Genomic DNA, 22,888 nt, shown 5'->3' with positions numbered 1-22,888 from the left:
CAGGATGAACAGTTACACAAATATCCAAACCACATACCTCCATCAACATATAAATAAAACATGGTGGAGGAATAGATTCATTACCTAACAGTTTCCCCCATCTCTGGAACAAACTGCCCTACATGTTAAACAGAGCAAGACATTTGCTCATTCAAGACTAATCTTGATGACTGGATTTTTACCCAAAAGTTCTTCCCTGGCCTGAAATGTTTGCCTTCATGGATGTTGAGGTTATGTACTGAAGGTGATATTTGGCAAGTTGCACACAGTCTTCAGACTTACTTCCTTTGCAGTTCCTAAGATCCCATGGTCTTGTGAGCATTTAGCATTGCAGTACTTTCTTACTAAAACTGTGATATTCTGCTTTGACTTTTATTAAACAAAATACACATTGTTAACAGCATAATTCTATTCTGTGATAATAAATACTATTCTGAAATACCTGTGCTTTGACATTTACTCTGCATGTTCTTTTGACGGACAAGAAACATAAAGCATTTTAAATTGTCTGAGGAAACTAGTTTTTGACACTATAACATATAATAATAATAATAATAATAATAATAATAATAATAATAATAATAATAATAATAATAATAATAATAATAATAATAATACTCAGGAATTACATTGTTAATTATATAGCATGATTGTGTGCTAATGAGTTACTGCCCCTGTTCAGTTACCCAGGAGTGAGATTCCATTTTACTGTGCAGTTTACTGCATAAAAAGAAAGTAATATGCACTACTTTAAAATTATTTCATAAAGCAAAATTTGCCATTATACTATTAAATAAAATTATGGTGCATAATGTTAATATGAAAGAAAATGAAAACCACCTTTCCTTTAACTTTATAGTACAATACCACACTCGTAATTAATATTAATGATAAATGAACTGGAATTTTATTGTGCAATTGTTACTTAAAACAGCTGTCATATTCATCACATATTTGCTAGCATTATCATTGGTGAAAGACACTGAAAGATTTCTTTAATGTTGGCTCTGAAAATGTTCTACTGTCCCATATTTAGTCACTTATGTATTGTTATTTTCAGTTTTAGTAGCATTTATTTTTTTTGGCATGGAAAAATTACAGCAGCCATGATGAGGAGCAATTCCGAATGGAAATTTGGAAGGAAAACTGGAAGAAAATACAAGAGCACAACAAACAAGCTGATGAAGGAAAGAAAAGTTACTGGATGGCAACCAATCACGTCTCAGACATGGTAATCAGGATTCAGAAATTCTGTACTTCTAAACACATAAATTAAAATAATAACAGAAAAAAATATGGGGATAGATGCACACTATATTGTACATGTTTGTTTTATGTATTTATACATTTGTTTACTAGGAATGCAGCATGGTCTGTGGACACATTGTTGGCCATGACCCAGGCACAAAAAGAAGCAGGCACGATGTGCAATTCTCTATAAATATAGCGTGGCCTTACTTCTTTTCTCCATCCCTTATTAAGCCTAAGGCATCCATTTCTCATGTATTTTCCTCTCATTTCCTTTTTCTTGCCTTCCTTCCCTCATGTGATTACAATTTGCACATCGTATGTCTGTTATACTCTCCCCATAGCAGTTGCCGTCATTGTCTCACTTCATTTTTTCTATCCATGTCATCCATCATTGCTCCCTTCCTACTCCATGCTTCCACAGTTCTTCCTTTGCGTTTGTGCTGTGATGTTATTTCCTCCCAATTGTATAGCTTTCCTTTCCCACACTCAGCCCCCCTTTACTCTTATTCTTCTTTTGTCTCCTGTAGGATCTCAAGTCCCCTATAAAATACATATCAGAATTTTGATATGCCTTACTTGTTTCCATCATCACTTATCTTCTACTTTCATCTTGTTTCGTTGGAAATATGCTGTTGACATAAATATCTTACAAAGCACATTACCTTCATATAGGTAACATTATTTTCCACGTCCTCATATATTAGTTTATTAGTATCGGACAGGTACAGTTGTTTTCATCAGTGGTGGTCCTGTGCACTCATTCATTAGGATATTTAACTTGATTGCTAACTTGGCTTATGGCTCTCTTCAGTATTGGTGCCAATATTTTTTAACACTTTTATTAACTTCAAATATTGCACAGTGCTATGGGTACACATACAGTTATTACACAAAAAACAAACAATTACAATGATTTATTTCCTGCATTATACTTATATAGCTTTTTTCTTAATAATTATTTTCAATTTAACATTGGATAGGTTGCTCAAGTCCTGCCTTCCCTGTGATTCACTACTACTGCTAAACATTATTCTGCATGTATTGTTCCTGCAAATTCCATTTATTTCTATTTAGGTTGATCATGTTCCTTTATTAAGATCCCATCTATAATTCTTTTGCAACATTAAATAATTCTATTATGGTCAATTTATTAACTTATTTACATTTTCTAGTAGTTACTTTTGACAGCCAACAGCATTTTACACAGTAGTCTTTACTATGTCTGGATAATTCAAATTACATATTCCAGCTCAAAAGAATCATTTTCTTAGTTAAGTAATTTGCTTCCACATTTCTGACAAAGTACCTTCTAGGAAATATTTAAATCTACCAACTCATTGCACTTCCCAAAACATGCTCCCAAGCGCCGGTATCTTTCCCATCACAACTCCAGCAATTGTTGTCTATATGTGGAAAAATTCTCTGAAGTCTTCTTGAGGTATAAAAATACCCATGCAAACACTTCTCTGCAGAAATTCTAAGCCATTACACTTTATTGCATACTATGGAGATATACAAATATCCCCTCATAGTTAATTTGTATATTGCCTTTCTATTTTTACTTCCCAGGCTCTTCTAATGTCTTTTGAATTATTCTAAATGTTAACATGCATTACTGTATATGCCCTACTAAGTATCCCTTTTTAACAGCAGCTACTATTCTAAGCTTAACTATAAACTCAACCAGAGTTGGCCTTTCATTTAACCCTCCACTATTCATTTCTCTTCACCTAAACTATGATATCAATCCCTAATAGGGAAGACAGTCTCCAACTCACAGTCTGAAAGTCTGCTTGGCCACATCCCACTCTATGGCTTTTTCCTACCTAATTATTTGCTCCCAACAGCTTGTTTGCTTTGTTGATTTTTCTCCAGTACATTCTAGCTTGTTCTTGCCTGTTTACTGTAACCCTGCTCACAGTCATTCCTGTTGTTAAAGTCACCTTTCTGAGCAGACTTAGCTCTCAAAATGCTTTCTGCTGTTTCATAAATATATTCTCCATGCTTTTCATTGTTCTTTTTAAGGGGGTGCATCCAAAATCCTATTGTCTCTTTATTTCAGTAATATATATCCTGTTTCCACATCATTTTTCCACTTTGATTTGTAGCCCCTTGACTGGATCACATTAGTGGATTTAGCTGTGGTTTTATTTCCATCAGTGAACTATAATTAGGTCATCTGATGATGTAATGGCAAGCTTATATTAACGAGTTAATGAATAAAGATAGTGAAAGTGCTGTGTGAAATTAGGATAGCAACGGGGAGACACAAAATAGGACTACATCTATAATGATATTATGCCTAGAATTTAGAGGTCTACCAAAAAAGGAAAAGGCATAAAAAGTCCAACTTTGCAACAAGAGTAGCAACTGACCAATAATAATAACTGACAACTAGCATGACTGCTGGAAACAAACAAAAAAGTCACACTGAGATGCAACAATAGTAAAATAGTCCATGATTACATACTAGTATAAATAAATTACAATATTAACAAGTAAGCAACTGCAATAAGCACAATGTTCAAAAGCAACAGACAGTAAATGACCAACAGCTAAAAACTAAGACAGCAAATGGATAGCAACAGTAGGTACTAAAATCGGGGCTCAAGTTGTAAGCAGTATTCAATAAACACAAATGAAATATGAAGCAATATACGCACAAATTGACAACAGATGAGCAAAGGAATAGGCAGCAGAAAAGTTCTAAAACTGCAGACCGATTAATAAAGCAATACAAAATAAACCCATTGATAAGGATAATGAATAAGTACCAAGCTGATGAATAAGTATCCGCAATGGACTGGATTCAGACTTAACAATAAAATCTATCATAATACTGCAACTAAGCTGAGACAGAGATGGCAGTGAAATTTATACAGTCTAAGAGTTTGCCTTACTGTTGCTTAGGCTATTGCTTTGCCTACTCAGCAATATTTACACTGCTCCTTCCAGTGCAACACACTGCACAAACATCTGGTTAGTTAGTCTGAAAGATTTTCCTTCTCCATAAAAGCCAGCCAATGAAATTCTAAGATATACCCCCAAAAAGCCAACCAATCACAAACTGGCACTCCAGTCCTTCAATGGAACCCAAGGTCAGGTAGCTATCATATGGAAGCCCCTGCTCTCAACAGTCTGGTACTCTGCAGACCAGGTCCTGAGAAGGCAATGAAGTGCTTGTAGTACACTGAAGTGGTAGGGACCTTGAAGAAAGGAGTTTTTTGGTTTATCTCCTCTTTCTCTGCAGTCTCCTGTTGCCTTTTCTGGATTGTAATGTAAATTACTGTCTGCAATCCGGCTTTGAAAAGCACCAGACTAAGTTAACCACTGGTTATTTAAACACCTTATTATTTTGTGATTTTTGAGAAAAAGATATCTAATGGTGCATTTCTGCAGTTGTCAAAGTTTCATGGTTTCCAGTGTAAACGAGCTTCTTCCGCTCTCAAAGTTAGGTTTTATAACAAAAGTAAGAATTTTCTATATGCTTTCTGTCACTCTGAGAAACATTCAGAGTCACGATAGTGCCTTCATATTTTAAGTGAGGAAACATAAAATTGTATGTAAGTATAGTTTCTACAACCAGTCATTTTGTGACTTTCAGTCGAGAAACTGAAAGTCTGAACTAAAGTGGAGTATTTGGTTGTGACCCTCTAAAGTCTGTCAAGACATCACAAAAAAACACAAAACTGCTCCTAGGTTTTGAATTGGATGAATTTGCATTACTAGGTCTAAGTAGTTAATCCTGATAAAAATCTTAGCAAGACAGGACACACAATTTGTTTCTTATATGATGTATAGAAAACATTATGCAGCTAAGAAAACCAAGAAATCAGGGTGGGCATTTCAATACAGCATTAAATTATCCAAGATTTTCATTTGCTGCATGGAATCTATTACTGCCTTTATTTACTTTCATTGATTCATAGATATATAGACATTATGAGGCTGATTAGTCATATGACCATTTATAGTTTGCCATTACCCTCCTTCAGGCTGCTCCTCCTTTCCCAGAGGACCATACTTGCCAATCACAGAGTAAACTACCCATACAGTCATTTTGGTAATGTTTAAATGAAAATAGCAAGTCCCACTGCCTAACATGCAAGAAAAGTTTATTTCAGAGATTTGGGAGGCAATGAGTTAGTCATCTGTTGGTGAATAGTTAGGTCCTTGGTTCTGCTACTGGTGCAGCCATTGGATTTACAGAGATACAGCAGTTCCAAGATACCCGGGGATCTAACACCACTGTAAGTGAGACAAATCTCCCCTCAAAGGTCTGTAGGACAGTGAACAAAGGGATAGAGCTTCCAGTCTCCTTGATAACTCAGGGACTTTAGGCCTGTGACTGATTATCTTTTCTTTATTCCTTGACATCACTGAAGGTGAAAGGAGGAGTCTGCTCAGGACTAATGTCTTACCTGTGTTTGTAACATGCATGGAAAATAAAGACATAGCTCTCTGTTTGTCTGAGATTCACTTCTCAAGTTGTGCATTCCAACATGGACCACTACTATGTCATAATCATATTTGCAAGACGATAAGGTGCTTAGGGCCCTTGTAATGTCAGAAACCATGGTGGCTGGAAGTCAGCTAACTGTAACTCTCCTTGTCTAGCCTTACAAGTGATGAGCCACTGTGCCTGACAATAGATTAATCTAACACTAAAACATTCCTGTTGCAGCTGTGGTTTAGATTGGTAGATTTCAAGTGTTTTTGCTCAAGATACATTTTTATGGTTGGTATATATGAGTATGATGAGTAACCTGATTTTTGCTGATACTTAAGAATTTTTTTTTTACAGCCTCAGTGTAAGACATTTTAGTAGAGGTGTATGAAGATCACACCACAAGTTTCTTGGTGAGGGGGAAGCTTCCAGATTAATTAGGTAGTTACACATTTTGCAGATAAAATTATTAGTGCTGAGAATAAGTTCATTGCCTTTTAACATAAGGCAGTTACTACACAGGCTTAGGAGACCTAGTTCTAAAATGCTGACAACACAAGGTTTATCTTCTACTTTGTCCAGTGTTTAGTAAAGTAAATGCAGCAGAGAATGTATGTAATTATGGTAGAATACAAAAAATATACAGAAGGTTTCCCAGTGCAGGGTATACGTGCTTCAGATGCTGCAGATTTTAAAAGCAAGATGGAAAAAAGGGGTTATTTTTTTCTAGGTAGTGCACTGTGATTTAAGCAGGCAGAAAGATATAAACGAGAGGGTAACTCAAGCTTAATAGTCTAAGGGGAGAAACTTTCCAGTTTAACCTTCTATTGCTCACTAGTACAGGAAGATGAGATGAGACTGGGGGAACTTCCAAAGACATTTATAGTTAGAGCAGGCCAATTCAAGAGCCACTTAGTACAAAAGAACAATGCGGGTTGACAGGGTGGATCTCAGTATTTCCTGTTTCACTATTGGAATTCATATAGGAAGAGTAAATTGTAACATATTTTGCTGCTTATTGGTAACCCAAATCTCAGACAGCACCTAACTATCAGACTGTTTTTTTTAACTCGTGGCTTATTTTTCCACTTGAAAACAGTGGTACCGCTTTGGTAAGAGTTGAGTTGAAGGGTTACTCTGTATCTGCATAGTTGGGATAAATGGTACAGTTAGCACAACTACTAACAGTCGTCAATATCTGAATTTTGTTTTATTTAATGTTATGTCTTATAACTTTACATCTTATTATTGTTCTACAGAAGCTGAAAACACATGGTACGTGTGTGTGTGTGTGTGTGTGTGTGTGTGTGTGTGTGTGTGTGTGTGTGTGTGTGTGTGTGTGTGTGTATTTGTTTTCTTGTTTGTTTTTGGGGGTAGGGGCTGATAATCACCTTTTACAATTTACTGACACTAAAAAGTGCTAACAATCTTTCTGTTATTTGCAGACCTCAGAGGAAAGTTTATCCCATTGCTGCATGCCCCTGAGGGAGCAATTTGGACAGTATACTGTCAAAAATGAAACTAAAAATGAGTCACCTCTTCTACAGCATGTTGACTGGAGACAAAATGGATGTGTAACTGCAGCAAAGAACCAGAACACACCAAACATCTGCAGTTCTTGCTGGATTTTCAGTGCGGTGGGTATAAAAATTCACTAGGGTCTCCTGTTTTGCGAGATTATCATTTCATGTAACCATTTTTAGAAACCTGATTTTCACTTCAAAGGTGGCGGTGTCATTCCTTCTTTTCTTTCATGCATATTATTTCATTAGAAATCTGCATCCTTTATTTAATCACTCACTGGAAAAACACACTGCGTTTGCAATTTTTTTCACTTTCATTATGACAGTGACGTGCACTGCAGATAACAACTGTTCTCATTTTTTACTTCACATTCCACGCTTTTATGCTCCACAATGGTGGCCCCTCCCTAGACCTTTCCATCTATCGACCAATTGCAATTCTCTCACCCCTCTCTAAAATCCTAGAAAGATGTATTCATCACTATCTCCTCACCAACAACCTTCTCTCCTCAACTCAACACGGATTTTGCCCATTCCACAGCACCACCATTGCCCTATTCAAATTCACCAATACTATAATCTTCCACAGGAATATAGGTAAATTTCTCTCAGCTACCTTTCTAGATTTATCCAAGGCATTCGACACAGTCTCACATAATAAACTACTGCCTTGTCTCTGACCTCAACCTTAACAACCCCACCTTCCTCTGGTTTAGAAGCTATTTAGATAACTGCCAACAATCTGTCAAATGGCATAACTCTCTATCCCCCCCTCTCAACCTCCTTAGGCGTGCCGCAAGGATCAATCCTAGGACCCCTTCTTTTTAATATCTTCAAAAAACAACTCCACTCAGCTACCTCTAAAGCTGACATAGTCCAATACACTGACGACACAACTCTCATATGCTCTGCACCCAACATCCAACTTCTCCAACAAAAAGCGCAAGAAGCCTTCTCTGAAATAGAGAACTGGCCTAACAACTCACAACTCATACTAAATTCCAAGAAAATACAACCACTACTATACTCTCCATCAGCAAAACCCAAATCACCCCTGTCACTGAGGCTAAACCCCTAGGAGTTGCCTTTGACCAGGAACTCAAATTCACAAAGCATATATAAACAACTATCTCTAAAGTCCACAAAAAGCTAGGTTCCCTTTGTCGCTGTAAAAGTTATCTAATCAATGAATCTTGAATTGCAATAGCCAGGACCCACCTCCTATCTACTCTACGTTATGCATCCCCAATTCTAACTAATCTTTACAAAACTGACTTTAATAAACTTTCCATCTGTTACAACAAAATTCTTAGATTCACTACCAATGCCAAATCACAATCCCACCACTGCCTTTCCCTACAAGCCTTGCACTGGCTTGAATTTCCAAACCCATTAAGGTACCATCAACTCAGCCTATCTCATCTAATTATGTACTATCCCAAGAAAATTCCTGACCTGACTGGCATGCTGAACTTCTACAATTCAAATAGACAACTTTGGTCCTCCAACAAAGCCTTAATCAAAACCATTACATGCAAAAACAACTATGGGGAATCACTATTTGCCCATGAAATAGCACAAATATAGATAAACCTCCCCCTGATCTCAGACTACAAAACTCCACACCCTCCTTCAAAAGCAAACTTAAAACATACCTCTTCACCAACCATTTATGCACCTGTAATTGACCCCCTGAAGCCTCGTCCACTTACTATTTCTACACCCCATCTGTCCTGGACAACATAAAAAACACCATCTAACTATACCTATCCATGTGTGAGCAATAACCTATATATGAGTGTGTGTGTGTGTGTGTGTGTGTGTGTGTGTGTGTGTATCCTTGTGTGTGTGTGTGTGTGTGTATATGTCTGTGTGTGTGTGTGTGTGTGTGTGTGTGTGTGCATATATGCATGCGTGTGTGTGTGTGTGTGTGTGTGTGTATGTATACATATATATATATATATATATATATATATATATATATATATATATATATATAGTGTATATATATATATATATATATATATATATATATATATAGTGTATATGTATGTATGTATATATGTGTATGTATGTGTATGCATATATATGTATGTACACTCTTGCATGTATATTTGCTTGAATGTATATATTGAAAACTTATTTATATAGTCTTATTCAATTGTGAAACATCTTGCAATGGTCTCCCAGGTTCTTATCTACTCTCATTGTATATTCTGTACAGTTGTATTTTCAACCTAAAGGGGGAATATCCTCTTATTGTATACTAATGGCTGTAAAGTCTACAATCTGTATGCTATTACTCCGTAATGTCTCTTTTGTAAAATTTTCTTCTCTCTGTAAACTTATGGAGTTTTTCTCCCCAGGACTCCACTGAAAATGGACACTTGTTGTCCAGTCGGACTATCTTGGCAAACAAATGTTAAATAGATCAAATAAAATTTTATCAGTCACTTTGAACAGATGCATACTACTTGTAGGACTCCGCTGAAAATGGACACTTGTTGTCCAGTCGGACTATCTTGGCAAGCAAATGTTAAAATAGATAAAATAAAATTTTATCAGTCACTTTGAACAGATGCATACTACTTGTGCAGTAATTGTCCAATTTTCGTGCAATGCATTATGGGTACTTATAATGCTTTTTTGAGGGCTATTTCTAGGTCAGATAAGTCTGCAATAACAACTGATCAGGGATTACAGATTAAAAGAAAACAAGAACTGCTTACATCTTACCTTCACCACTGTCCACTGTAGATGGCATTTGGGAGTGCTCAAAAGTCCAGTCTTATGTAAGCTTCTTGACATATGAAAAGTGGTATGTAACAAGTTACAAGTGGACAGTCTAAGACTAAGAAGACTATCTTGTAAGATGTCATCTTTCCAGTCAACTTTCATACCTGCTTTCCTGATTACCTAGATCTACTTCAGTTTCTTCTTCTACCCTGAAACAAATCAGAAAAAATATAGTAGGCGTGACTTTGCTATCCTAAAAAATTAATATTCAAAGGAATATTTCAATAATAAAAATGTCTGTAACTTGGCATTTTCAGTTTTGCATTCGGTTTTACAGCATTCACTGCATAAAGTACCCATCATAATGTAAATTCAGTGATATACATTTATTTATTTGCAATTTTTTTATTTACGATTTATTAACTGTACAACCATACATAAATTTTCTTTTTTAGGCTCCTTTCATTTTTTTCTATGTAATACCCTGTACACACTATACATTTAGCAATATATAACACTAATTTGTAGTTACAATTCCCCTGCCTAACTAAAATCTGTGTTTTAACATTATCCAATGTCACTCTTTCATCTTCCATAATAGTATGACACTGATTGCAGCAACCACACTTTGTTGTGTGTTTAGTATTAGTATACCATACACTACTTATTCTACCATGCTCTAAATACATCTTTATGTTGCATCCCATTATGAACACAAAGTTAGGCTAGGTTAGGGTTTTACATAGGAAAGACCGAAAGGAGCCTAAAAAAGCGAATTTATGATCATATGTACAGTATTAGAAGAAGTGACAACTACAATGCACTCCATAGGCACATTGAGAAATGTGGTAACCATCATACATTTAAGTTTGCTATTTTGGAGAATATTAAGATAGATCCCCGGGGAGGCAACTACAAGGCAGCTCTGGGATATAAGGAGGTCTGGTGGCAACTTTTCACAGATGCATCTACACTGCCTGGGCTCAATGATCATATTACAATCAAACCAGTTTTGATTCAAAAATGCAAATGAAGTTATGTTTAGTTGCAGTAATGTTCAGATATATGTGAGTTCATAAGGAGAATGAAATGGTATGCATTTAATTATACCTTATGGATAGAGATATACAAATATGTCTATATCAATGAAATGTATACATTATTTTATTTTATATATTTATATTATGCCATTTAGATGCATTATTAGTTGATTTATTAATGAATTTTATATATATATATATATATATATATGCATATATATATATATTTTTTTATATTTCCTTACATTTTATAATAATGTTTCATATATGTATATAAGTAGGAATTTTAGTTAGTAGATATAACTTTTATATTGAACATATATGATGTTCATTTTGTTTAAGTGGTATATCTTGTTATTAATTCATTATATATGTATTCTTTCATTATTAATTATTTTATCATTTTTTACATATATTGTATATACATTTATTTATATATTGGAGTGATGCATTTATTCATTATTATATTTTTTATATAGTATAATTATTTATTATATATTTTTCATGAAGCACAATTCATTCAATCTACTTGAGAGGGAAGAGTAAGGAAAACATTTTTTTGGCTAGGCTGAATTATGCCCTAGGGGCAATAGTCTAGTACATATCTATGAACCTAAAACAAAACAAAACGTTAAGTGCTTTCGTTCACACCATAATGCACTTCTCCAGAGCAATGTTGAGCATATCATCCCATAAGATATAACAGGGCAAGTTGATCTGCTGGAAATTACAATGTTAGTTGACAATCTGAAAAAAATAGATCTCACAGTGAATAGTGTTGTGCACTGTTGGTTGAATAAGTGTACTATATTCAAAGAATTGTGTACTACAATACCATCAGATTTTACAGAGTTTACTGGCTGATAAGAATTGCTGATACTATTACTATACTTATTAAATATTTTTGTATTAGCATGTAAGGCAAGTTTCTTTACAAAACTAATTTGTTGGGTGTTTATATAAACCTTTTTTGTTTGCTTTTCTTATTCAGTTTAAGAAGATCCAAATTCTACCATGGGGGAATATATATTTAAAGTGAACTATGCTTGTAAATAACTGTGAATTCAATGTTGTTTAGAAGCAATTCATGCAAAGCATTGTATTCAAAATTTACTTCATGATTCAATAAACGTGAATGTCAATATGTTAAGTGTATTGACTCTATTAAATCCCTATAATTGAGTCTTTTGTAATTGCATTTTTTATGAACTTAGTGCAGCAGTCTATATTTTTAACTGAAATTTCAGAGAGTTGTGATCTGAAAATCTGAATGTTAAGTTGATGATAACAGCAGGGTTATCAGTAAGAACTAAATCTAGAATGTTATTTCCCCTTGTACCTTTAGTGATGAGTTGGCTCAATCCCTGTTGTAATATGATATCAATAATTGTTTTTTCATAAGTAGTTTTTGTAGAAAAATTTGCCCAAGAAATATAATCTCTTTCATCGGTAAGTTATGATTTAAACACATGAGGTAATCCCTGTTTTAAAGTTCATTCATAATAGAACTATGGTAAGAAAAGACAATTTTAAAGGAATTACTTGAAAAGGGATCAAAAATCTGAATAGTTATATATTCTGTCATTCAATATATTCATAATTGGAGATGAAACGCTACTATGGATCCATAATATTACTCCTGTACTCCTAGAGTTCACTCTGTGGCATTCATATTCTATGTAAGTTGGAATCTGCAGGGCTGGTGTGTTCCCAGTTGATATTATTGTGTTGTTCAGTAACTATACCAACCAGTTCATCAGATTTGTTGCCAGAATGTGTGCTTTGCAATAAAGACCTTTCAAAGTTGTATTAGAGCTATATGTTGGGAATCTAATGTGTTGGATTGTCTAAAAAACATTTTTAGATATTCCTATTTTTTTTTAATGAAAAAAGTCCCATATTGACTATGAAGAAGTTTATCCTTGGAAAATGTGATTACTATATCTACAGTTTTCCAAATACTGGATAAGATATTATGATATTGTCTACATTGCTATGGAAAAGCCATGCACTTTATTATAGAACAATTATCCAACTTGGTTTCAATACTCTAGTAATAAAATCAAATATATAAAAAAGCAAATAAATAAATAGATAAATAAAAAGTATTGTATACTGTCAGTAACGAAATACAGCCACACTGCATTTGCAGTGCAGGAAAGCCATGTTTTATCAATAAGTACATTCATTATGTAAAAATGTACTCTGTACCAAACCATCCTACAGTATTTCTGGGTCCATGAAACAGTGTGTGTTAATTTAAACATGAGTTTCACTGGATAACTGCAATTTCTTTTTAGGCCCACTATCACACCAAAAGAAAAAATCTATAGGTTTGCTAACAGTTTAAGAGAATTTTAGATTCCTAAATTATATAATTAAAACATGCACTTACTCATATTGCCTACTAAAATTCCATTAATTTTGCATTTACACAGGTTGGAGCCATTGAGTCTCATATCTGCATCAAAACTGGTCACCTAAACAGTCTAAGTGAACAACAAATCATGGATTGTGGAAGATTTGCCTACCCGTGTTTAAGAGACTACCCAGAAAATGCTTTACGTTATATCCAGAGAGCTCGTGGTTTAGTGAAAGATAAGGATTATCCATACAAAGCAACAGTAAGCAGAAAAAAATCATTTTTATTGTTGCTTATATGAATGCAACTACATGGTGACTCCATGCAGTCATGAAACAAAGACAGGTATCATTTATTGTATGTCAAGGGAAGACTGGAGGCACCAGTTTATAAAAAATGTATAACCTTAGTGCATAAATCTATCGGTGGGAAAAATACAGCCAACTGTTTTAAAGTAAGCAAAACAGTATCTTCATGACTCTTTTCCTCCATCATAAATGTTTGCAGTCCACACGGTCTTTTTTGTAATGGGTTGTACTGAGATAAAAGCCCATAATTTTTTTTCTAACTCAAGCCAAAATTCTGTCTGCACGATCCAGAAAAAATGCATATTCCATGTGGTAGTTCTTCCTGGGCTACTTCGCTCCACATTTCCAGAGTCATTTGCTGTACACCCAAAGGTACAGTGATGGTAAGTGGTAGCTAAAAAAAGCAAACTCTGGACACTAGCCAGCAGCATATGCAGCGCTAGGTGTCTTACCAATGTATGCCATCAGTTACAGTAGCTAATACTAGCATATGCCATGTAACTACGCTAATGTATAAAAGAAAACATGACGGACTGCAACATCAATGTCTGATACACACAGCACTTTTGGACAGAAAAGTGTTCTCAGTCAGGAGATTAAAACATCATAGCAGCACCGTGCAATAGCTTGATGATAGACACAGTGCATATAACAGTAAACACTATAATGAACAACTAGTAGAATCAAGGCATATTTAAATGCAATTAAACATAAAGGGGTCCCTCATTCCCAGGGGAGAGCTACTACATAAACATATATAGTTATATGTTATGGTATAGTTATCAGTTGAAATTAGGTTACTAATAGGTTCATAGGTTCATAGGTTCATACTAGACTATATGCCCTAGGGCATTTATAAGCCTAGCCAGAATGTGTTTGGCTTTCGCCACCCACTTTAAATTTATTTTGCTATGCCCTTTTTCGAGGTTAGTATACTGTGCCTCTGTCTAACAGTGACACAGAAGTGATACCCGGGGTAAACCTATGATCTCCAATCCACTCATCAAGATTCCTCTTGAAGAGAGTCAATGAGGGACTCTGCCTAACCTGGACCGGGATTTCATTCCAGAGTGAAGGGAGCCTCTGGGTTATGAATCTGTCCCTCCAGCATGTCCTATTTATTTCAGTGCTGAGGTTCAAGTCTCTCGAGTGCGTAGCTGAATGGGATTTGGATTTTCTGAGGTGCAGCATGTCCATTAATTCCGGGTTGGACATGGCTTTATACGTCAGGCACAGATCGCCTCTGAACAGGTGGTATGCCACTGAATAGAGCTGGAGTTTCTTTAACCGGGCAGCATATGGCATCTGTTTGAGCCCTTTGATCCTCTTGGTGAGGTACTTTTGGGGTCTTTCCAGTTGCTGCAGGTGTCTGGTAAGGTACATCCCAAAAGGGGCATTGTACTCAATTATGGGCCTGATGAGGGATGAGTAGAGAGGCACGATGACCTCCCCTGATCTAAATGTGAATCCCTTCATGATTAGGTGGGCTATATAAAATCTTTTTCTAACCACTTTGGCCACGTGGTTGTCAAATGAGAGATTGCTATCAACTTGGGTCCCCAGGTCCCTAATTACTTCTTCTGAACTTAATGGATTACCACCTATGTGGTAATTTGTGGGCACTTTGTTTTTGCCAAAGGGGATGACTATACACTTTTTGGCATTTAGCTTGAGGCCATGGCTCTGGCACCAGTTGTCTGTTTCTATGAGGCCCTTTTAGTTGATGCTTGTGTCGGCTGGAGAGTCGATTATGGCGCCCAGTTTGCAGTCATATGCGAACTTTGTCAGCCACAGTCCTTCCGTGTTGGCCTGTACCTCCGAGAAATATATACCGAACAAGAGAGGTCCCAGGACTGAGCCTTGTGGGACACCACTTGTAACTGGTTTGGAGTCTGACATGGCTCCAGCAATTCTAACCATGTGGGTTCTGTCCTTGAGCCATCTAGTGACATAGGGGTTTATATTTAAGCTGGTGAGCTTATCCATAATGCCCGAGTGGGGTATTGTATCGAAGGCTTTTGCGAGGTCCAGGTAGGCTGTGTGGACCACCTTCCCCTCGTCAATGGCCTTGGTGACTGTTTCAAAGAAATCAACCAGGTTTAAGAGGCAGGATCTGCCCTTAACAAAGACAAACTGGGTAGGCTCCAGTGTCTGTAGGTCCCCAATATCTTTATTTATGAGGTCCATGATGATCCTTTCCATAGCTTTGCAGACCAAGCTAGTCAGGCTTATGGGGCGATAGTTTCCAGGATCAGTTGAGGCACCACCTTTATGGAGAGGGACCACTGTTGCTGTATGCCACTCTTTGGGCACATATCCTGTAGTAAGGCTGAGATTGTACAGTAGTTTTATGTTTAGGTTTAGCTCTTCTTGGAGTTCATGTAGGAAGCAGCCTGAGACACCGTCTGGTCCCATTGATGCTGTGTTTTTTGCTTTGGAGAGGGCGGCTCTTACCTGAGCATCTGAGCATCTGAGATGTCAGGGGGGCAGCACTCTGCTGGGATAGATATTTGCCCTTTTGGTGGGGAGGGGGGGAGTTTGCACTGAACCTGTCAGCTAGGATGTTGGCAATGTCTGTGGGTTCAGTGTATTTTTTGTCATTTTGGACTAATTCTGAGCATATCTGGAAATTACCACCCAGGTTCCTAAGATAACTAAAGAAAGCCTTGTGATTATCCCTAGTGTCCTGTGCAATTTTTCTCTCGAAGCTGGCCTTAGACAATTTTATGAGTGCCCGTAGTTTTTTGCTAATACTGATCAGTGATGCCTTCCCCTTTTGGGATTTTGCTCTATCATTTAGTAGCTTCATCCTTCTATTGTATAGTTTGTTTATGGCTGGGGTCCACCAGACAGGACGTCTGCCTTTGGAGGATTGGGTCTTGGTTTTATTTGGGATCGCATGATCCATGCATTCCTGAAGGTGTTCATAGAATGCGTTTATAAAGGATTCTGCGGTCTGGGCATATTTTCCAAAGGCCGGGGCTTTGAAGGATTCCACCTCGGTTTTGAGGAGTGTGAAATTTGCTTTAGAAGTTTTTCACTGTGGTTTTCTGGGCAGGGTGTGGGGTCGGGATGTGAATATCCAGTGAGATTAGTTTATGGTCTGATCTTACCAGTGAGGGATACACTTCTGGTCTGGAGCATAGAGTCCCCATGCTGGTGATGATCAGGTCCAGTATGTTTTCCCCTCTTGTGGGAGTGGTAACAAGTTGTTCCATAGCATTTGTGTTTATAAATTCTAGGAACCTTTGGGCTAGGGTGTTGGAGCTAGAGTAATGCTCCCAGTCTATGTTTGGGTAGTTGAAGTCGCCCAATATAATGATGTTTGGAGAGACCTTCATATTCTCCAGTGTTCTCAGGAAGGCTGAGTGGGGTTCCTGGGTTTGGGAGGGTGGTCTGTAGCAGGCTATAAACTGGAAGGCAGTTTTACCCACTGTTAGTTGCACATGGATAACCTCTGATGCTTCGTGCTTTGCCACCAACCTGGAGGTGTGGGTATCTTTGATGAATATCGATACTCCCCCTCCTTTTGTGGTTCAGTCCAAGTTTTGGGGCCGAAAAGCATGGTATGAGGTATAACCTGGTAGTGCTGGGGTGCTCTCGGGAACCCTGAACCAGGTTTCTGTTACTGCACAGATATCGATGTTCTCCATGCTAAGGAGAGTTTCGAGTGCATGCATCTTGAGGTTTAGACTTCTGGTGTTGAGTAGCATTACTCTTAGTTTCTTATCCCTTGTGATACCTATGGAGGTGGGTTTGTCTTTTGAGCCTTGCCTAAAAAAGGCACTATGGGGGAAGCAAGAGCCTTTTCCAATATCCGAAAGCCCAGGGGTGACAGGTGCAATGTTGGAAATGAAACAATGGCATTGTTACAGGAATGTCAGACTGGACACTGGTAGTCAGTGTTTTTCAACTGGTGAAAGATGCAGCCATAAATAAGATGTTGGCTGCCTAAAGGCTGCCATTACGGTATGTGTGACCCAGCAATAATTTTATGCAGATGCTATATTAGCTCTTGCATATTGTGATGGTTAGCACGATAGGAAAGAGCTACTATGCATCAACATATTAGCTCATTCAGAGCCTCCATTTTTTTAATGTTGTCAGGGAACTAACATAGCAAGGGGGCAGGTGTGCAATACTGCCCTTCCAAATGTTGACATCTGATATAAAGACACGTTATGCATTATTATTCCTGCAGTGAAACATATGCAGTCCAAAACTCAAATGTCTGGCATTATTTGGCAACTGCAGTCACCCGCCCTTTGCCAGACAACCACATCTTTTTCTTTACTTATTTACCTCAACGTATTAATCTTCGTAGAGCACTGATGAAAAAGGACATATTTCACTCTCCTTCCTACAGAATAAGGACACATGGTATTGACCACAGAAAGCTGCATACATGTGGATGTTCTGTGCAATCAGGGATGACTCAGAGGTAGGTGTTGTAGGGCTGCTCTACTGTACATTGGGAACTGACTGACTGACCAAAAAGGAGTCATTTTTTTTCTCATTTTCAGCCATACACACTTGAAGTTAATTGTTGCTTAGTAAATGTAACTGCTCAGGCAATTTCACTCACCATTTATAACTCAATTTACTCTCAATCAGCCCTTTGTAGTACACATTGGGCCGGATTCACGATGGCTTGCACGGAGTCTAAGAGTAGAGTAAGACTCCATGCAGCCATCATGTCCGACGAGTGATCCAGGAACAGCCTGCAGGGGCGTGCAAGAGAGCTCCCAAAACGGCTCTTACACGGACAGGGCCCGGACATGCAAATGACCTCAATTGCAGCCAAAAGGCATGCAAATGAGTTAGATTTGCGATTCAGGAAACCCAAACCTGTCCGAGTAAGAGCAGTGTTATTTGCAGAAATGTACTCAGTTGACAACTGAGTACCATTCTGCAAATAAGAAAACAGAGCCGTGACAGCTCCAAATAAAGGATGCATCCAGTAGAGGAAGCATGCCAATGGCCAAATATATGGCTATTGGCAATGTTTGCTGATGCAATATGAAAGAAAATTAATTTTTTTCCCCTATGGCTGATGTTTAATCATAGCGCGGCGCCGCGCAAATGGGCTGCACTCTAAAAAAAAAAACAGAACACTAAGAATTAAACTCCACAAATGTGGATGTTATGGGAATCTGTAATGTACAATGCAAGGCAATGGCAGGCTGAAGACAACATGGCTACCGAGTAGAGGTTGCTAAGGGGGGAACCCAGTCTAAGAGATGTAACCAAGCATTAGTAGGCAATCCTATGCAAATGAGGGTAAGGATAGTGAATCCCAAGTCTACATAGCAAATGAGCACAGTCAGTGGAGTGTAAGACTAGGATAAGGGGAGCAACAGAGTAGGATATAGGTGACATCATGAGGGGGGTATGTATGAAAGAAGATAAGCTCACTGGAGCAGAGTGGCATGTGTTAGCTGTCAGTTGCTCATCACTGGAAGAGTTTTGTCACCAGGTATCCTAGCCAAAGTCAAGGAATAGAAGGTGCACACTGTGGGTTTCACTAAAGGTTCTTGTAAAAATGCCTGCAACATGTATGCACGTGTGTGCGCGCCTATAAACCCGAATAAGAGAGTGTGCGCACGTGTGAGCATGAGTGCGTGCGTTAAAGCCGGAGTAAGCATGTATAAGGCAGTGCACAGTAATGTAAGCGCGTTTGCACCTGTGTGCATGCGCTTAAGCAGGAATTAGCTAATGTAATCCCTTCTAAGCCTGTACGCGCGTGTGTTAGCACGTGCATGTGTGCGCTAGTGTGCGTGGCGCTGCCCCCCTGAGGAAATGGAAAGGGAAAAGGAAGTACAACAAACAGTAGGAAGTTAACCAGGGAGAGTCAGCAGAGCCAGCAGGTGGAAATAATCAGAATCAGGCAATTACACAGGCAGTAAACCAGCCAGCCCAGCACTTAAAACTCTGCAAACAACTTTTCACCATGTATTTCTCAGAGACACTGCAGCACTGCAGTAAGCTAAGAGAAGTGAATACTGAAAAGGCTTAACTGAGACAAAGAAATGTTAGGGGCTGCCATTGCTGTCATAAACTGACATATGCAACATGCTGAGGGTGGTGACAATGGGAATGCCGCCAACCAACCCCCAGTGAGGAGACGGAGAAGAGTGTACAGGCCCAGGGTAACCTACCAGGGGCTACATGAGCTGCAGATAGTGGAGCACTATAGAGTGGACAGAGACCTCATGCAGCAAATTGTTGAGCTGTGCAGGCCATGCCTCACACACAGAACCAACAGAGGGGAACCCATTCCAGTGGAAACCAAGGTATGTGTTGGCCTACGAATACTAGCAACAGGTACCTTCCAGAGACCTACTGGTGATATGATGGGGATATTACAGGCATCAGCGTCCAGGGTACGGCACCAGTTCCTGGATGTCATGTCAGCACATGTCGGTGATCATGTATATTTTCCCAATTCCCGTGAGGTACTGGCCAGCAATATGCGTCTCTTCCAGCAAATAGCAGAATATCCAGAGGTAGTGGGTGCAATAGGCTGCACGCACATACGCATCAAAGCACCAGCCAGTGAGCGGGGTAGGGCCTACATTAACTGCAAGGGCTTCCCCTCCATCAACTGCCAGGTCATGTGTGATGCCCAGGGCATAATACTGAATGTGTGTGCTGGCTGCCCTGGAAGCTACCACGATTCCCATATCTGGCATCTGATGCAGCTGTACCAGACATTTGCCAGTGGGGACATCCCACATGGTCACCTAGTGGGGGGTGCTGGCTATGCACTGGAGCCGTGGCTGATGACACCCATCAGAAATGCACACACACATGAACAGGAACGCCATAATGAGGCACACAGACAAACACGAAATGTAATCGAGCGTGTGTTTGGGATGTTCAAGTCACGGTTCCGGTGCCTGGACACATCTGGTGGAGCCTTGCAGTACTCACCAACTACATGTACCCAAATTGTCATGGTATGTGCTATGCTACATAATATGATCCTGTAAAAACAGCTGTAGCAGGACCAGCATAAGCCTGGGCCAAACAGCCCCCCACCATTGCCAAGCTCATCACAGGCAGAGCATGACTCGGAGGAGGAACAACCTGAGCTTGCCCCAGTAGGCAGAAGGAGGCGTTCCCAGTATGCTTTGGCCTTGGCAAAGAGGCAATGCAAAGCACATACACTGGCTCAGTAGGAACCCTGGAAATTATACCTCTCTCTGACTCACACATATAGTAAAAGGGATGCCTAAGTCGACAATACCTGCTTTCAAACATGTACAGGGAGTGTAGTATGTGCATCCGACATAGGCAGCCCTGCAGCATCACTTGAGGCATGATTGCCATGTGTTAAGCAATGTAAGGTAGTGCTAAATAGCATTTACCACCATGTAGTATATGCAAACAGAATTGCACACACCAACTAGTACAATTGTGGTCAATGTCTAGTAATATTGGGCAATGTCCAGCAAAGTTGGTGAATATACAGCAATGTCAGACAAGCCTGGTCTAAGTAGGGCATAGCTGAACAAAAGCCAACATGCTCATATTTGCTTAACTGGCCCTTAAGCAGGCTGGTCTGCTCAGTATGAAAATATAAAGCACTGATGGGCCTCGAACCCAGGATACTGTGCACCATAGTAAAAGTACTGAACCACTAAACCATGACAGTATTGCAGTGTTCAGCCAGTATGAAGGAATGTTGATAAGTCTATGCAAAGTATCTCATAGTAACCCTGCAGGCACAGCATAATCCCTGTTGAGTTATGACACAAAGGTGAGTCCTGCAGTAAGAACAAAATTTGACTTCCAACACACACAGTATAAATGTGAATATTGGTCATGTTCACACACATCCACAAATGTAGTGGACTTCAGATCGCAACATACTGAAAGGTCACACTGGGCATGCTCACACACTTGAATAAATGAGACATATGTCAGGCAACAAAACATGGAAAGGACATATGTCAGGCAACAAAACATGGAAAGCCTTAACTGGGCATACTCACAGGCCATGTCTGAGTACAGCAGTGGGCCACACATATCTGGCAGTTGCATGTGTTAACCCAGGAACATCTCACTATCCAGCAATCCGCCCTTGTGCACACAGTTACATGACAACAGACACATATATAATATAGTGGAAGCCTGTCATGATCAAATATGTTCCGCAGATACCTAAGTTGTTCATAGAAACTGGCAAAGCAAAGACGATAAAGACCTGCAAACAATAGCAGCAATAAATATTGTGCATCCCGAACATAAGAATAGGTTCAGAGGTCGATACTAGGCTATCTGTCCTAGGGTATGTACAAGCCTGGCCAGAATGTGTCTGGCTTTTGCAGCCCTGTCAGATTACTACACTGTGCCAGTGAATAGTAGGCCACACAAGATAGCCCATGTACGTTTAGGCTAGTGTGCCTCTGTCTAGCAGGGACACAGAAGATATCCTAGGGGTAAACATACGTTCACCCATACAGACGTCAAGATGTCCCCTGTAGGTGGTCAGTGGGTGGCTCTGCCTATGTGAAACTGTTCACAATCCGTAGTGAGTGGAGGCCTGGGATAAAAATCTGTCCCTACAGCATGTCCTATTAACATCTGTGCTGAGGTATATGTCCCTGGAGTGTGTAGCTACAAGGGAGTTGGATATCCGGAATTGGAGCATGTCCATTAATTCTGGGTTTGACATGGCTTTGTACGTCAGGCATAGATCGCCTCTGAGTAGGCGCTAAGCAACTGAGTAGAGCTGGAGTTTCTTTAGTCGAGCTGCATAGGGCATCTGTTTGTAGCCCATGATCCTCTTGGTGAGGTATGTTCGGGGTCTCTCCAGTTGCTGCAGATGTCATGTAAGGTACATCCCAGAAGGGGCATTATATTCACGTATGGGCCTGATGAGTGATGAGTAGAGGAGCACAATGACCTCACTTGATCTAGATGCAAACCCTGTCGTGATAAGGTGGGCTATATAGAAGGTCTTCCTAACCACTTTGGCAACGTGATTATCAAAGGAGAGATTACTATCTACGTTGGTCCCCAAATCTCTAATTACTCTTCCGTACTTAATGTATTACCACCTATGTGGTAATTTGTGGGCACCTTGTTTTCCCCAAAGGGGATGACTATGCACATTTTAGCATTTAGCTTGAGGCCGTGGCTCTGCCACCAAGCATCCATGTCTGTGAGACCCTTTTGGAGGATGCTTGTGTCAGCTGGAGAGTCGATTATGGCCC

At 39.0% G+C, this 22,888-nt stretch overlaps 1 protein-coding gene across 1 annotated transcript in view; it reads left to right on the top strand.

The window, feature by feature from the left end:
* The first annotated feature begins 1,088 nt into the window (after positions 1-1,088).
* LOC122810627 (cathepsin 8-like) overlaps positions 1,089-22,888 on the top strand; it is a 158,011-nt gene continuing 136,211 nt past the window's right edge. The window contains exons 1-3 of the mRNA XM_044082203.1: positions 1,089-1,231; positions 7,144-7,335; positions 13,436-13,621. Of these exons, the coding sequence (XP_043938138.1) occupies positions 1,127-1,231; positions 7,144-7,335; positions 13,436-13,621 (483 nt within the window). The 5' untranslated portion in view covers positions 1,089-1,126. The remainder of the gene's footprint in view (positions 1,232-7,143; positions 7,336-13,435; positions 13,622-22,888) is intronic.

Source organism: Protopterus annectens, chromosome 9.part0 (genome assembly GCF_019279795.1).
Source record: "Protopterus annectens isolate FY-2018-M chromosome 9.part0, PAN1.0, whole genome shotgun sequence".
Classification (NCBI taxonomy): Eukaryota; Metazoa; Chordata; order Ceratodontiformes; family Protopteridae; genus Protopterus; species Protopterus annectens.
The sequence above is the reverse complement of the archived record's forward strand: the minus strand, read 5'-3'. Positions and strand labels throughout refer to the sequence as shown.